Source organism: Haliotis rubra, unplaced genomic scaffold, assembly GCF_003918875.1.
Source record: "Haliotis rubra isolate DU_JTF1 unplaced genomic scaffold, ASM391887v1 Scf355, whole genome shotgun sequence".
Classification (NCBI taxonomy): domain Eukaryota; kingdom Metazoa; phylum Mollusca; class Gastropoda; order Lepetellida; family Haliotidae; genus Haliotis; species Haliotis rubra.
The window spans coordinates 407,580-425,292 of record NW_025767030.1 but is presented as its reverse complement, the minus strand read 5'-3'; the positions used below and the strand labels follow the sequence as shown (position 1 = coordinate 425,292).

Sequence of the window (17,713 nt, the reverse complement as noted above, 5' to 3'; positions counted from 1 at the left end):
ATACGCCATTAAGACTGATCACAACAATACGTTTTAAGACCAACATAATAATGGTACTGACGACGGATCCAATCAACATACTACGCACACGCCATATGACCACTTCACCATACGCAATACGTTACGGGCGACCAATCAATAACATGCACACGTTATCATGACCAATCACCAACATGATGCAATAATGGCATATGACCAATCATCAACATACGTTTCATATGACCAATCAATACCACGGTACAAGGACCACCAACATACGTAATGTCATGGCGACCAATAAACATATGCACACGTTATGGGCACCAATCACCAACATACGCACAATATGACCAATCACCAACATACCGGTATGGATGATTTGGATCACTAACATACGCACATTGGTAATATGACCACCAACATGCACATTGCCATGGGTGACCAATTACCAACATACGTACGTTACGGGCGACCAATCAATAACATACGCAACACGTTACGGCGACCACCGCCACCATACGCACACGTTTCATGGCGACCAATCAACGATACGCACGCCGGTACGGATTGACGGATCCACCACAACATACGCAATACGTCATGGGCGGACCAATCACAACATACGCAATACTGCCATATGACCATCACAACATACGCAACACGCCATGGGCGACCACCACAACATACGCAATAATGGCACGGCGACCAATCACAACATAATGCACCACGTTACGGCGACCAATACAACACGCACACGGTACGTATGACCACCAACACGCAACAATGCTCGCCATGACCACCCACCAACATACGCACACGGTACGGGCGATCCACTAACGATACGCAACACCGGTAACGACGACGGATCCAATCAACAACGCAATGCCAAAGACGCTCAACTCATCCCTATTCCTTTAATCAACCTTTATCTATCCTGCGCCTATTGAATCTCTTTGATCACGCATCTACCATCACCGATCAACCGAAAACGTCAGATCTTCCTTCCGTCTTCGGCGATCCATTAATTCCGGCATTAACCTGATCACCCGATGATATGATACCAGAACGCGTCATATCCATTAATGCCATGTCCAGACAGGCAACCACACTATGATCCATTTATAAGATATGCTTCACCCAACTGGCTGTCCAGCGGCAACACTGATATCCGGCCTTAGTACGCGCCATAACACCCTGTGTGTGGTATGTTGTCAGTCCTGTGTGTGGTATGTTGTCAGTCCTGTGTGTGTGGTATGTTGTCATGTTGTCAGTCCTGTGTGTGGTATGTTGTCAGTCCTGTGTGTGGTATGTTGTCAGTCCTGTGTGTGGTATGTTGTCAGTCCTGTGTGTGGTATGTTGTCAGTCCCTGTGTGTGGTATGTTGTCAGTCCTGTGTGTGGTATGTTGTCAGTCCTGTGTGTGGCATGTTGTCAGCCCTGTGTGTGGTATGTTGTCAGTCCTGTGTGTGGCATGTTGTCAGTCCTGTGCGTGGTATGTTCCAGGTGTATCAGAAAGAGTGGTAGTGACAGGTCAGGCAGGGCAAGGCAAGTCAGCACTGCTGGCCAACTGGGTAGCTCATGTGAGGAAGATCCAGCCTAAAGCCATCGTCATCAGCCACTACATCGGCTGCAGCCAGTTCAGTGACAGTAAGTGTGTACATGTTCTTTATGATGACAATGATGTCTGTTCCAGCAAACCTTGATAGAGTGACATCAATACATAGATTACACTGAGATCTGAATGGCAGATGTCTGAAATAGTGTATGATCAATTAAATATTCAGTTATGTCTACCACACATACAGCAGTTTGGTGATATTTTACCTAGGCCTTCAATTTGTGGCCTAAGTATGACCTTTCATAAAGCATGCCAAAAGTAAGTTATGAAACTAAAATGTTTGGTAAATTAGTTATGTATTAGTAGATGTATGCCTAATTATTCAAACATAACTGACAACTTTACTTGGTGTTGTAGAGGCTGTTGAGTAAATAGAGGCATATGTCTAGCTTGATAACAATATAAGAATTTAAATGCAATAAATCAGAAATTGCTATTCATAAAGTTGTAACTTTTTGTATTTATGTCTTTCTTCCAATTATGTACTTAGAACCACAATTGTAATGTTTTCCAAACATCAAAATCTGCATTCAAATAGATGGAACATACACAGTCAGAGAAGAAGTATATCATGTTCAAGTTTAAAATGGTGTCTTGTAGGACAAATTCAGTCATTCCGCACATCCTTAACACCCAAGAATAATATCACATGTCAAATTGCTGCTATGTGTGTTAGCTGCAATTTGAACTCTGTTGCTGTAAACGATTTTCTCCAACACATCCTTATATTCCATGATAAGATCTCATACCTGCTGTACAGTCATTATATCTGTAAGAGATATCTCTGGTGTCTGACAAATGATTGGATAACAATGAATTCAGCGTCACTTAGTTTGAACTAGGTGTAAAACAATCTAATGTACACGATAACACAGGTGGTGACTTGAATGCATAAGCATTACTTGTAAATTGCAACCAACTCCAATTGCCGAATGGGCAGAAAAAATGGCAAGTATCATTTAATCCCAATAAGACAGAGTCAATATGCTTTACTCATAAATTGCAACCTACTCCAATGCCTAACCTAACCATGAATGTTAATGTCATTAATTCCGTACAAAGTCATAAACATTTAGGTCTTATACTTCAGCATGATTGCTCATGGAATGAACACATTAACGACTGTGCTAAAAAGGTTGCACAATGGTGAATTGTCTAAGAAGTCTCAAATATTGTTTAAACCGAAAAACATTAGAAACCATGTACAAACAGTTCATATTACCAGTTTTTGATTATTGCAGTCACACATGGGATAATTGTACTAAACAGCAAGCAGATATACTTGAAAAGCTCAATCTTGATGCTCTAAGAACCGTGTGTGGTGCTGTTTGTGGTACCAGCCATCATAAAATATACAAAGAAACTAATTGTCACCAGTTGTGTCGTAGAAGATACCTTCATAAAATGACTATATGTTTTATAATGGTCAATAACACTCCGCCAAGTTACCTTAGTAACCTTGTTCTGCCTAGAGTATCAGATATCGTTGGTTATAATCTCCACAGTGATTCAAATCTTCAGACTATAAACTGTAAATCTGTAAATTATGCAAGGTCCTTTCTTCCAGATACTGCTAAAATATGTAAGTAATTACCAGCTGAACATAGAGAATCAGCGTGCCTATCGAGATTAAAAAATGTACCTTTAAACAATTCTAACATTTACAGTCATTTTAAATTTCGGTAGCAGATTTTGTCAAATCATACATTCTCGTCTACGACTTGAATGTAGTGACCTTAATGTGCACAAATATGAAAGATTTATATCTCCGACATCATCTTGCTCTTGTGGCCACAACTACAAAGACTGCTCATTATTTCTTCTCATGTACTCTTTACAACGATATACGTCAAATTATGTATTTTTATACTAAAGGATTGGACCTAAAATCAATTTTGTTTGGAAACCAAAGCTGTTCCTCGATAGTAAACAAAGAAATTTTAATCTCAGTGCACTCGTTTATATATTTAAGAGGCAGATTTGATTCAAAATAATTTCTTCATATGGCACATACTGTTTAACAATGATTGGCGTTATTTCTCGTTTTTGCAACATTTATATATCGTTCAAATTGTACATTCATCATGACATGTTTACTCTTCCTTCCATTGTATCCCGGAGCAGTATTCATATAAGCTTATGCTTGCTTACCAATCCGGTTCCTTTCTTGGAAATAAATATGTTTAAATCATTTGAATGTATGATCCAAAAGGCTTTTTACCCCATCTCTTGAGACTGAAATATACATGACAGGATGATACAAATTAACTTAACTTTAAATAACAACAACTTAGTCTGGGTTTAGATTCTCATTCTCATTTTTCTGCATTATTATTTCTGCATTATTATTTGGAGTCAAAAAAAGGATTTATTTATTTGTTCAAAATCCACTGGAGATTGTTGAAAACAATTGTGTCAGCCAACCATAGTACATGATGGGTTGGGATGATGCATGGCAGAATCTTGTGTGAATGACTATATCAGCCATTCAGCCTTATCTGTGTATAACGTGATGATTGTTGGACTATATCTTGACAATAGTAAGATTCAGCCATATCTGTGTTGGACTATTGATTGTTGGAATCTTAGTAAGATTCAGCCATTCCTTATCTGTGTATAACGTGATGATTGTTGGACTATATCTTGACAATAGTAAGATTCAGCCATTCCTTATCTGTGTATAACGTGATGATTGTTGGACTATATCTTGACAATAGTAAGATTCAGCCATTCCTTATCTGTGTATAACGTGATGATTGTTGGACTATATCTTGACAATAGTAAGATTCAGCCATTCCTTATCTGTGTATATCGTGATGATTGTTGGACTATATCTTGACAATAGTAAGATTCAGATCTGTGTATCGTGATGAGACTATATCCATTCAGCCTTATCATTGATCTGTGACTATATCTTGACGTGATGATTGTTGGACATTGATATATCTTGACAATAGTAAGATTCAGCCATTCAGCGTGATGATTGGACTATATCTTCAATGTGTCAGCCATTCCTAATCGTATGATGATTGTTGGACTATATCAATAGTAAGATTCAGCCACAATAGTAAGATTCAGCCATTCCTAATCTGTGTATAACGTGATGATTGTTGGACTATATCTTGACAATAGTAAGATTCAGCCATATCTGTGTATAGCATTGATGATTGTTGGACTATATCTTGACAATAGTAAGATTCAGCCATTCCATCTGTGTATAAGCGTGATGATTGTTGGACTATATCTTGACAATAGTAAGATTATTCCTATCTGTGTATAGCATTAATTGTTGGACTATATCTTGATGATTGTTGGACTATATCTTGACAATAGTAAGATTCAGCCATTCCTATCTGTGTATCTGATTGTTATATCTTGACGTGATGATTGTTGGACTATGATTCTTGACTATATAGTAAGATTCAGCCATTCCTTATCTGTGTAAGATTCAGCCATTCCTTATCTAATGTATATAGCGTGATGATTGTTGGACTATATCTTGACAATAGTAAGATTCAGCCATTCCTAATCTGTGTATATCGTGATGATGAATGTAAGATTGGGAGTATATCGTGATGATGAATGTGGGAGTGTTGGTCAGAGGCTGTGAACATCTTGAGGAGACTTGTAGTGGAAGTTACGCAACACCTGGATGTGAAGGACAAGGTCACTCGATACACCAAACTGGATGTTCAGGAGATCATCGCAGATCTTCAGACATGCTTGCAGAGGGCAGAGAAGGCAAAACTTGTCGTTGTCATAGTGATAGATGGCCTCAACAAAATGGAGACACCAGGCAAGACAACAAAGGTGGATGACTTTTTTTGTATCAAGAATCTTCCTTTGCCGCTCCCATCTTGTCCCTTTCCTACTGGCTCCCTCTGCCCCTCATGTCTTGCCGCCTTAAGCCTCTCCCCTCCTGCATCTCTCACCCCTCCATCCTGCCTCCCACCCACCCCCACACCTCCTGCCCTGCTGACCCACCCCCTCCCTCCTGTCTCCCCAACCCCCCCCTCCCTCCCTGCCTTCCACTGCCCCTACCTACCCCCCCTCCCTCCTGCCTGCCACTACTCGTGCCCCCCGCCCCTCCCTCCTGCCTGCCACTGCCCCTACCCCCCCCTCCCTCCAGCCTGCCCCCCCACCCTCCCTCTAGCCTCCATCCTGCCCCTCCCTCTTTCCAGCCTCCCTGCCTGCCACTGCCCCTACCCCCACCCTCCCTCCTGCCAGCCACTGCCCCTACCCTCCCTCCAGCCCTTCACTGACCCTACCCCCACCCACTCTTCCCTCCTGCCTGCCACTGCTCCTACCCTCACCCCTCCCTCTTGCCAACCACTGCTCCTACCCCCACCCTTCCTCCAGCCTCCCTCCTGCCTGCCACTGCCCTTAACAACCCCCCTTCCTGCCTCCCACTGTTTGTTGAAGTGATGAAGGTTTCCATCTACTACAGAATCCATTCTGCTTTCTCTGTTGGAACATATGGGAACCAGTAGTGTATGCTATTATCAAGATAATATTGTTGTGTTGGTCACTGTAACGTTGTTCCTCGCAGACACTGTTCTGGTTGCCAGACACACTACCCAAGACAGTGAAGATAGTCTTGTCCACCCTCGACACTGACACTGTCATTTTGGGGGAGTTGCTGACACATCGACACTACCACCACCTCACTGTCGAGGGGTTGGAAGCTACACATAGAAAACAGATCTGTGAGGTAAGTCATGCACAATCTGACAACATTCAGTATCACCCATAGACTAACGCTTATTCCCTGCATATATATAATTATGATAGTAACAAATAAACCGAAATGAATTGAAAAAAGCCCCTGAACCTGGGGAAATCTAGGGCTTAGCATTGCAGGGAGGGCTATAGTGGAGCAGATAAATGCAAAAATGACCCAAAATAGTTCACTTAATCATGCAAGCATAAAATTTGGCACATACATTCTCAAAGGAGCACTCTTTCATAAAAGGGAGTTAACCACGCAAAAATCCAAGATGGCTGCCTCTTTTATAATCCCATTCAATCACCAGTTTATTCATTTATTGAAGTTAATTTTGTCACGCTTTCAATTCCAAGTACTAAAACAAAGATGGTGGGCAAAATTAGTATTGATCTCATCTCAGCAACTGTCACTATGAATGACTTTTTTCATCTACACAGTTTTTGGGGTCAGAGATTCTAATTGATCTAAACTTTTCTCAAAGGATGTAAACATTATTTACTAGGTGTTGGTATACTAATAGAGCGAATGTCACTGCACAACCAGGGCACACTGGTGACTTCACTGCTGTGTAACTCAGCATGGGGTTCAGTGTCAGCTGATCTAACTTTACTAAAACCATTCCAGCTTTACTAAATCTATAGTAGTAGAATAGTATCACGTGTAGTGCAGTTTAGATTAGTGTCCCAAATGCTGTCTAATAGTCCCATATCAATTAGCTAGTATAAAATAGTTTGTAGATAAAGTTAGACAGTCGCACCTGACTTACCCGGATGGTGTACAGATCACAGGGGACTTAAATGGCACTTGATGAATGATCGGGCTAGGTGTAAGGCAACCAAACCTACTTGTATCCCATACATGAATGTGCACTATTACATATTTTAATTAAGGTGGTGAAAGGATAAACCCTCAGCCTCAATTAAATCTTAACAATGGCATGTGGAAATCTGGTCATAACTAAGAGGCAGACTGACTGGACATAATGCTGCCTATGTCAAAAAGAAAAGAAAAATGAAAATCTGACTTCACTTCCTACTCATCATGTTCCAGAACATGATGGCTACAACAGGATTGCCACAAATGTGCCTGTGTCACGAGATGTCTGAAATGCCACTTACCTTTGACCCATCAAGGCTGGATGAAGGTGGTGGCATAGAGGCAACATTGAGAACGAATATGGCAAAATACCACACAAGTCGTAGACTCATGTTTAACAACACAAAGCTGGAACGTGCTAGGAAATGACATTGTGATGTTCAAAGTGAGTCAGATAAAAGGCAAGCTAAACACTGTAGGGCAAGTCATGATTGTGAAGCGTGCGTATTGTGTGATAGCAAAGCTCCTACATCAGATCTGCTACAGATCATGACTTTGAATCTGAACAACAGACTGCATGAGTGTTCCACATCACTTAATGATGGTAAACCTTTACCTAAACTGAGTGGTGCAGATGCCATTGCACAGGAGCTAAAGTATCATCGCAAATGTCTCTCTGCCCTTTACAATAGGGAAACTACTCACCCAAGAAGTCTAGAGAAAACCTCCCGTCAGAGTGAAGCTGAACCAGATGTCTATCTGTCTATCCACTAGTACTATCAGAACTAGTGAACTACATGGTAGAAACCAGTCTTAGTTCAGAGGGCCCTGCCATCTTCCGTCTGGCAGACATATCCCATCTGTACACACAACGTTTGGAGCAGCTAGGAATTCACCTAGTGTGAACAAAACCAGGTCACTGCCTGCAGCCTTTACAAGTTGCTAAAATGTGCCTACAACAGTTATTGCACAGAACAAGCAGAGATCATTGAAGACGTATTGGGCTTTGAGAAATGGTATCAGAACAAAAGCCAACAAAGTCTGAATTTCAATTCTGGCATTTGGTGTTGTCAATGGAACTTACAGTCCTCGTGCTGATCAGATCATTCCGTGAAGCCAACTTCAGCCTATACTGTCAGGCATTGAGGGAGTTGATCCCATACCTGTTTGCCAATAACAACACCAATTATGCCCGATGGCTGCCTATTCATCTGAGGGACATGCTGACTTTGGAAAGTAAGCACCCAGCATTGGCGCAGGAATTCAAGATGGGCAACTTTGTTATGCACAAGAACAAGCGTGACTTCTCAGCGCTTGCTTTTGATCCGGCCCGTGAGCAGGGTGACGGTGGAGCCATTGGGGTTACTGAAAATCCATCAGCCATGAGGAGTTGGATGGTCTCTGGCCCTGAGGTGAGCCATCTTGTGTTCCTCTATGAAATGGAAGCACATACAAAAGAGGCCAGCGAGCACTGCCTTCACCATGAGCAGACCACATGTCCTAGAAAGGGTCCAGAAACTCTCTGGAAGACAGTGTAGATTTGTTTTAAATAGGCACCAAAGATGTAGCTCATCCCAGCTCTGCGGAGGCTGCTCACACTCACTTGCAGAAGGGTAGCACACAAAACCAAAACTTTGTGAAAAGATTGGAAGATAATCCAACATCATTCTATGAGCCCATCAGAAAGCAAAGACTTGACTTCTTCTGTGAAGATAAGCCTGTTGCAGAACCATCAAAACAGAAACAGCTGAAAGAGGACTGTCAGCATATGCCAGTACATACAAGACAACACATGTTCTCTTTGAAATGTACAGTTCATTAAGTCTGAAAGCAGACACAAGGTCCAAAAGAGGACAATGAGTGAGACGCAAGGTGACAGAAAAGAATAGCATTCCTTGATACTGGCACATCTTTCTGAGGCACAATGACAACAAGTCGGAGCTGTTTCACTTCCTGGCAGACAGGATTGTCCAGATGTCTGCACCAAACTTGGTTATTGTGACCAAGGGACACCAAGCACTTGGCACACACAAAGTGAGTGACTGAACTGGACGAATGTGTTCTCATGAGGAGGCAGACAGACGCATCTTTGTTCATGCCAGATATGCTGCAACCCAAGGGAGCAAATCCATCATAATCAAAGCCAATGACACAGATGTCCTTGTGATTGGCCTGAGTATGTTCCTAACACTGCAAAGCATGTGTCTACAGCAGCTGTGGCTCTTATTTGGCCAAGGTCAGAACCTTCGATGGATTGGCATTCATAACCTGCACAACTCTGTTGGTCAAGAGAAGGCCAAAGGCATGTTGTTCTTCCATGCTTTTACAGGTTGCGATGTGGTGTCAGCTATTAGGAATAAAGGGAAAGAACAGCTTGGCAAACATGGGACATTTTCCCAGAGGCAACACCATTATTTGCCAGACTGAGCCAACATCCAACAACCATTGATGGTTATAGTAGAGAAGTTTGTGGTCCTCATGTATGACAGGTCTAGCACTGTAGATGGTGTGGATGAGGCTAGACTCGACTTATTTGCCAGAAAGCAGAGACCATATGAAGCCATCCCTCCAACCAGAGCAGCTCTAATTCAACACGCTAAACGTGCAGCATATCAGGCAGGTTGTGGTTGGGCTCAGGGAATTCTGCGCCAGCCAGAAGCAGAGAGTCCAGCTGACCTGGGATGGGAGAAGATTGGCAAGAATGGAAAACCTTCTGGACAGTCAACTCTCCCATTGCAAAGAGTTGTGAACAGCTGACTAAGTGTGGCTGCAAGTCTGGTTGTCGTGGCAGGTACAAATGCTACCGGTTTGGTCTCACATGCACAGCCTTGTGCAGTTGCAAATGTGAAGTGTAGTTTCTCTGTTATTCTGGGTGCAGTGGTTAGTTCAGGAACAATTTTGACTGTTTTTTTGCTAAAACTGCCGTTTAATTTATGTATTGTTTTGAAATTGTAATTAAAAAAAGTTCATTTTTTCATAAAAAATGAAATAAGTTGTTTTACTGGAAGTAGTTACAACTTACAATGTAATTATTAGTCATTTTTAGTGTAGACGGTGGCCATCTTTAAAATGGTAGCCATCTTGGATTTTTGCGTGGCTAATGCCCTTTTTTGAAAGAGTGTGCCAAATTTTATGCTTGCATGATTAAGTGAACTATTTTTGCACTTATCTGCATTAGGGAAAATAATGTGGTTCAGGGACTGTAAGACAGACTACATCACACACAATGACACAATATAGTCACACACTCACTGACCACATACATTCACACACACAGACACCATGCAGTCAATATAAGTCTCTCTCTCTCTTTCTCTCTCTCTCTCTCTCATACACACGCACTCACTGACATCACAGTAACAGCCACACACACTGACATGATATGGTCACACACTGACCACATACATTCGAATTCACACACACAGACACCATGCAGTCAATATATAAGTCTCTCTCCCTCCCTCTCTCTCTCTCTACACACACACGCACTGACATCACAGTAACACTGACACACACACTGACTGTCGTCCAGTGATCTGCCATTGATACAAGTTATAGTGAATATTTAACTTTACTGGTGATGTCCAGAAGGGAGATAATTCTATCATTTGTATGTTAACTAGTTGAGGGTAGTTGATAGTGAAGAGAAGTAACAGAGGTAGTATTCTTTGTTTACAGAAAGCTCTGGGTGGCTACGGCAAGTCTCTGTCTAAAGAGCAGCTGCAGAGAGTGGTGGACAACACAAACACCAGCAGCCCTCTCTACCTCAACATCCTCGTTGCGGTCAGACCTCATATTGCATCACTGTTTACTGAACCAGGATTAATAACATTTTAATAATGAATGGATAACTGAGAATAAGAAGCATTTCAGTTGCATGACAAATCAATATTTTTTATTCTCTAGACAATTCACAAACATGTTGTTTTTTCACTGCATATTTAGTGATCCCCTGTCTTAATATTTAATATTTCACAGGGTGTTTGACTGGGTAGCCTAGTACTGCTGTACATCAGGGTGTTTGACTGGGTAGCCTAGTACTGTTGTATGTCAGGGTGTTTGACTGTCCACCAACATGTTACCGGTAACCTGGTACTGTTGTATGTCAGGGTGTTTGACTGGGCACCAACATGTTACCGGTAACCTAGTACTGTTGTACGTCAGGATGTTTGACTGGGCGCCATCATGTTACCGGTCACCTAGTACTGTTGTACGTCAGGGTGTTTGACTGGCTGCCAACATGTTACCGGTAACCTAGTACTGTTGTATGTCAGGGTGTTTGACTGGGCACCAACATGTTACCGGTAACCTAGTACTGTGGTACGTCAGGATGTTTGACTGGGTGCCAATATGTTACCGGTAACCTAGTACTGTTATACGTCAGGATGTTTGACTGGGTGCCAATATGTTACCGGTAACCTAGTACTGTTGTACGTCAGGATGTTTGACTGTCCACCAATATGTTACGGTAACCTAGTACTGTTGTATGCGTCAGGATGTTTGACTGGGCACCAATATGTTACCGGTAACCTAGTACCAATATGTTACCGGTAACCTAGTACTGTTGTACGTCAGGATGTTTGACTGGGTGCCAATATGTTACCGGTAACCTAGTACTGTTGTATGTCAGGATGTTTGACTGGGTACCAATATGTTACCGGTTACCTAGTACTGTGGTACATCAGGATGTTTGACTGGGTGCCAATATGTTACCGGTAACCTAGTACTGTTGTATACGTCAGGATGTTTGACTGGGTGCCAATATGTTACCGGTAACCTAGTACTGTGGTACGTCAGGGTGTTTGACTGGGTACCAATATGTTACTGGTAACCTAGTACTGTTGTATGTCAGGGTGTTTGACTGTCCACCAATATGTTACCGGTAACCTAGTACTGTTGTATGTCAGGATGTTTGACTGGGTACCAATATGTTACCGGTAACCTAGTACTGTTGTTTGTCAGGATGTTTGACTGGGTGCCAATATGTAACCGGTAACTTAGTACTGTTGTATGTCAGGGTGTTTGACTGTCCACTAATATGTAACAAGTAACCTAGTACTGTGGTACGTCAGGGTGTTTGACTGGGTGCCAATATGTTACCGGTAACCTAGTACTGTTGTATGTCAGGATGTTTGACTGGGTACCAACATGTTACCGGTAACCTAGTACTGTTGTATGTCAGGATGTTTGACTGGGTGCCAATATGTTACCGGTAACCTAGTACTGTTGTATGTCAGGATGTTTGACTGGGTGCCAATATGTTACGGTAACCTAGTACTGTGGTACGTCAGGGTGTTTGACTGGGCACCAACATGTAGCAGGTAACCTAGTCAAGTGTGTTTGACTGGGCATATGTAACCATGGGTCAAGCTTCAGCTTATTTATGTGTTTGTTCTGCAGGAACTGGAGGTGTTTGGTTCCTTCCGCCAGCTGGATGACAAGATTAACACTCTCCTCAAATCTAACAGGTTTGTGCCATCTGTCACTAATTAGTGTTTCACAAATACAAGACAGCATGTATGTGGTGTTTGTGTAAAGTTAAATCCATGCAATCATGTATGTAATGTTTGTCCAAAGCCAAACCCCGATGAACATTTTCTTGAGTCAACTGGATAGAATAAACATCAAAATATTCTTCACGACTAGAAGACTAAGAAAGTGTAAACATCTGCATCAGTTTTATTTCAAGTAGCATCATATTTGTATCAGTAATTCTTATAGTATCATTTTTTAATGAGTATTAATGTAAATAGTATCATGTTTTAATGAGTATTAATGTAAATAGTATCAAGTTTGTCTGAGTATTAATGTAAATAGTATCACGTTTGTCTGAGTATTAATGTAAATAGTATCATGTTTGTATGAGTATTAATGTAAATAGTATCATGTTTGTATGAGTATTAATGTAAAAAGTATCATGTTTGTATGAGGATTAATGTAAATAGTATCACGTTTGTATGAGTAGTAATGTAAATTGTATCACGTTTGTCTGAGTATTAATGTAAATAGTATCATGTTTGTATGAGTATTAATGTAAACAGTATCACGTTTGTCTGAGTATTAATGTAAATAGTATCACGTTTGTATGAGTATTAATGTAAATAGTATCACGTTTGTCTGAGTATTAATGTAAATAGTATCACGTTTGTATGTATGTAATAGTATCACGTTAGTATGCGTTTGTATGAGTATTAATGTAAATAGTATCATGTTTGTATGAGTATTAATGTAAATAGTATCACGTTTGTATGAGTATTAATGTAAATAGTATCATGTTTGTATGAGTATTAATGTAAATAGTATCACGTTTGTATGAGTATTAATGTAAATAGTATCACGTTTGTATGAGTATTAATGTAAATAGTATCACGTTTGTATGAGTATTAATGTAAATAGTATCATGTTTGTATGAGTATTAATGTAAATAGTATCATGTTTGTATGAGTATTAATGTAAATAGTATCACATTTGTATGAGTATTAATGTAAATAGTATCATGTTTGTATGAGTATTAATGTAAATAGTATCATGTTTGTATGAGTATTAATGTAAATAGTATCATGTTTGTATGAGTATTAATGTAAATAGTATCATGTTTGTATGAGTATTAATGTAAATAGTATCATGTTTGTATGAGTATTAATGTAAATAGTATCATGTTTGTATGAGTATTAATGTAAATAGTATCACGTTTGTATGAGTATTAATGTAAATAGTATCACGTTTGTATGAGTATTAATGTAAATAGTATCACGTTTGTATGAGTATTAATGTAAATAGTATCATGTTTGTATGAGTATTAATGTAAATAGTATCACGTTTGTATGAGTATTAATGTAAATAGTATCATGTTTGTATGAGTATTAATGTAAATAGTATCACGTTTGTATGAGTATTAATGTAAATAGTATCATGTTTGTATGAGTATTAATGTAAATAGTATCACGTTTGTATGAGTATTAATGTAAATAGTATCACGTTTGTCTGAGTATTAATGTAAATAGTAGTGTCACGTTTGTCTGAGTATTAATGTAAATAGTATCATGTTTGTATGAGTATTAATGTAAATAGTATCATGTTTGTATGAGTATTAATGTAAATAGTATCATGTTTGTATGAGTATTAATGTAAATAGTATCATGTTTGTATGAGTATTAATGTAAATGAGTATTAATGTAAATAGTATCATGTTTGTATGAGTATTAATGTAAATAGTATCATGTTTGTATGAGTATTAATGTAAATAGTATCATGTTTGTATGAGTATTAATGTAAATAGTATCACGTTTGTATGAGTATTAATGTAAATAGTATCATGTTTGTATGAGTATTAATGTAAATAGTATCACGTTTGTATGAGTAATTAATAGTATCATGTTTGTATGAGTATTAATGTAAATAGTATCACGTTTGTATGAGTATTAATGTAAATAGTATCACATTTGTCTGAGTATTAATGTAAATAGTATCAGACAAAAAGCAGGTTGAAGAATCATCATGAACATTTGACTTCGGATTGATAATGTTACAAACATAACAGCAACTAACTTCCCAGATATGCTGAACATGTATTTGTCATGGCAAAGTTGTTCATTGTTTAAGATGATTAAAATTTCAATATTTGTGTTTGAAGAAACAGTTATATATGTTCATCAGTTTTTTTCAAAGCACCGTTTCAGTTATTGACTGTTGTTGTTTTTCCAGCATTGAGGAATTGTGTGCCTCACTCTTAGAGAGGTTAGAAGCTGATTACAACACCCCTGATTACCCTAATGTTGTACAGATGGTAAGTGTGTGAAAGGGTGTCTCCAAATGTTGTACAGATGGTAAGTGTGTGAAAGGGTGTGTCCTAATGTTGTACAGATGGTAAGTGTGTGAAAGGGTGTGTCCTAATGTTGTACAGGCAGTGAGTGTGTGAAAGGATGTGTCCTAATGTTGTACAGATGGTAAGTGTGTGAAAGGGTGTGTCCTAGTGTTGTACATATGGTAAGGGTGTGTCCAAATGTTGTACAGGCAGTGAGTGTGTGGAAGGGTGTGTCCTAATGTTGTACAGATGGTAAGGGTGTGAAAGGGTGTGTCCTAATGTTGTACAGATGGTAAGTGTGTGAAAGGGTGTGTCCTAATGTTGTACAGATGGTAAGTGTGTGAAAGGGTGTGTCCTAATGTTGTACAGGCAGTGAGTGTGTGAAAGGATGTGTCCTAATGTTGTACAGATGGTAAGTGTGTGAAAGGGTGTGTCCTAGTGTTGTACATATGGTAAGTGTGTGAAAGGGTGTGTCCTAATGTTGTACAGATGGTAAGGGTGTGTCCAAATGTTGTACAGGCAGTGAGTGTGTGGAAGGGTGTGTCCAAATGTTGTACAGATGGTAAGTGTGTGAAAGGGTGTGTCCTAGTGTTGTACATATGGTAAGGGTGTGTCCAAATGTTGTACAGGCAGTGAGTGTGTGGAAGGGTGTGTCCAAATGTTGTACAGATGGTAAGTGTGTGAAAGGGATGTGTCCTAGTGTTGTACATATGGTAAGGGTGTGTCCAAATGTTGTACAGGCAGTGAGTGTGTGGAAGGGTGTGTCCTAATGTTGTACAGATGGTAAGTGTGTGAAAGGGTGTGTCCTAGTGTTGTACATATGGTAAGGGTGTGTCCTAATGTTGTACAAGCAGTGAGTGTGTGAAAGGGTGTGTCAAAATGTTGTACAGGCAGTGAGTGTGTGAAAGGGTGTGTCCTAATGTTGTATAGATGGTAAGTGTGTGAGAAAGGGTGATTGTGTGATGGTGTTATGGTGCTGTACAGGGTGGTGTGATGGTGTTATGGTGCTGTACAGGGTGGTGTAATGGTGTTATGGTGCTGTACAGGGTGGTGTAATGGTGTTATGGTGCTGGACAGGGTGGTGTGATGGTGTAATTGTGCTGTACAGGGTGGTGTGATGGTGTTATGGTGCTGTACAGGGTGGTGTGATGGTGTTATGGTACTGTACAGGGTGGTGTGATGGTGTTATGGTGCTGTACAGGGTGTTGTGATGTTGCAGGTGGTTCAGCTGCTGCAAGTGGCACATGAGCGTCTGTCTGAGAGTGAGATCATGGACGTGCTGGACATCTCTATCACCGTGTGGCTGCCACTGTACAGGGTGGTGTGATGGTGTTGTGGTGCTGTACAGGGTGTTGTGATGGTGTTATGGTGCTGTACAGGGTGGTGTGATGGTGTTGTGGTGCTGTACAGGGTGATGTGATGGTGTTGTGGTGCTGTACAGGGTGGTGTGATGGTATTATGGTGCTGTACAGGGTGGTGTGATGGTGTTATGGTGCTGTACAGGGTGGTGTAATGGTGTTATGGTGCTGTACAGGGTGGTGTGATGGTGTTATGGTGCTGTACAGGGTGGTGTGATGGTGTTATGGTGCTGTACAGGGTGGTGTGATGGTGTTATGGTGCTGTACAGGGTGGTGTGATGGTGCTGTACAGGGTGTTGTGATGGTGTTATGGTGCTGTACAGGGTGGTGTGATGGTGTTATGGTGCTGTACAGGGTGGTGTGATGGTGTTATGGTGCTGTATAGGGTGGTGTGATTGTGTTATGGTGCTGTATAGGGTGGTGTGATGGTGTTATGGTGCTGTACAGGGTGCTGTGATGGTGTTATGGTGCTGTACAGGGTGCTGTGATGGTGTTATGGTGCTGTACAGGGTGGTGTGATGGTGTTATGGTGCTGTACAGGGTGTTGTGATGGTGTTATGGTGCTGTACAGGGTGGTGTGATGGTGTTATGGTGCTGTACAGGGTGGTGTGATGGTGTTATGGTGCTGTACAGGGTGGTGTGATGGTGTTATGGTGCTGTACAGGGTGGTGTGATGGTGTTATGGTGCTGTACAGGGTGGTGTGATGGTGTTATGGTGCTGTACAGGGTGGTGTGATGGTGTTATGGTGCTGTATAGGGTGTTGTGATGGTGTTATGGTGCTGTACAGGGTGGTGTGATGGTGTTATGGTGCTGTACAGGGTGGTGTGATGGTGTTATGGTGCTGTACAGGGTGGTGTGATGGTGTTATGGTGCTGTATAGGGCAGTGTGATGGTGTAATGATGCTGTACAGGGAGGTGTGATGGTGTTATGGTGCTGTATAGGGTGGTGTGATGGTGTTATGGTGCTGTACAGGGTGGTGTAATGGTGTTATGGTGCTGTACAGGGTGGTGTGATGGTGTTATGGTGCTGTACAGGGTGGTGTGATAGTGTGTTGTGCTGTACAGGGTGGTGTGATGGTGTTATGGTGCTGTACAGGGTGCTGTGATGGTGTTATGGTGCTGTACAGGGTGGTGTGATGGTGTTATGGTGCTGTACAGGGTGGTGTGATGGTGTTATGGTGCTGTACAGGGAGGTGTGATGGTGTTATGGTGCTGTACAGGGTGGTGTGATGGTGTTATGGTGCTGTACAGGGTGGTGTGATGGTGTTATGGTGCTGTACAGGGTGTTGTGATGGTGTTATGGTGCTGTACAGGGTGTTGTGATGGTGTTATGGTGCTGTACAGGGTGTTGTGATGGTGTTATGCTGCTGTACAGGGGTGGTGTGATAGTGTTATGGTGCTGTACAGGGTGTG

General features: G+C 41.1%; 1 protein-coding gene across 1 annotated transcript in view; it reads left to right on the top strand.

The window, feature by feature from the left end:
- Positions 1–9,585: 9,585 nt before the first annotated feature.
- LOC124285203 overlaps positions 9,586–17,713 on the top strand; it is a 54,967-nt gene continuing 46,839 nt past the window's right edge. The window contains exons 1-5 of the mRNA XM_046721389.1: positions 9,586–9,882; positions 10,816–10,920; positions 12,538–12,605; positions 14,842–14,923; positions 16,161–16,262. Of these exons, the coding sequence (XP_046577345.1) occupies positions 9,586–9,882; positions 10,816–10,920; positions 12,538–12,605; positions 14,842–14,923; positions 16,161–16,262 (654 nt within the window). The remainder of the gene's footprint in view (positions 9,883–10,815; positions 10,921–12,537; positions 12,606–14,841; positions 14,924–16,160; positions 16,263–17,713) is intronic.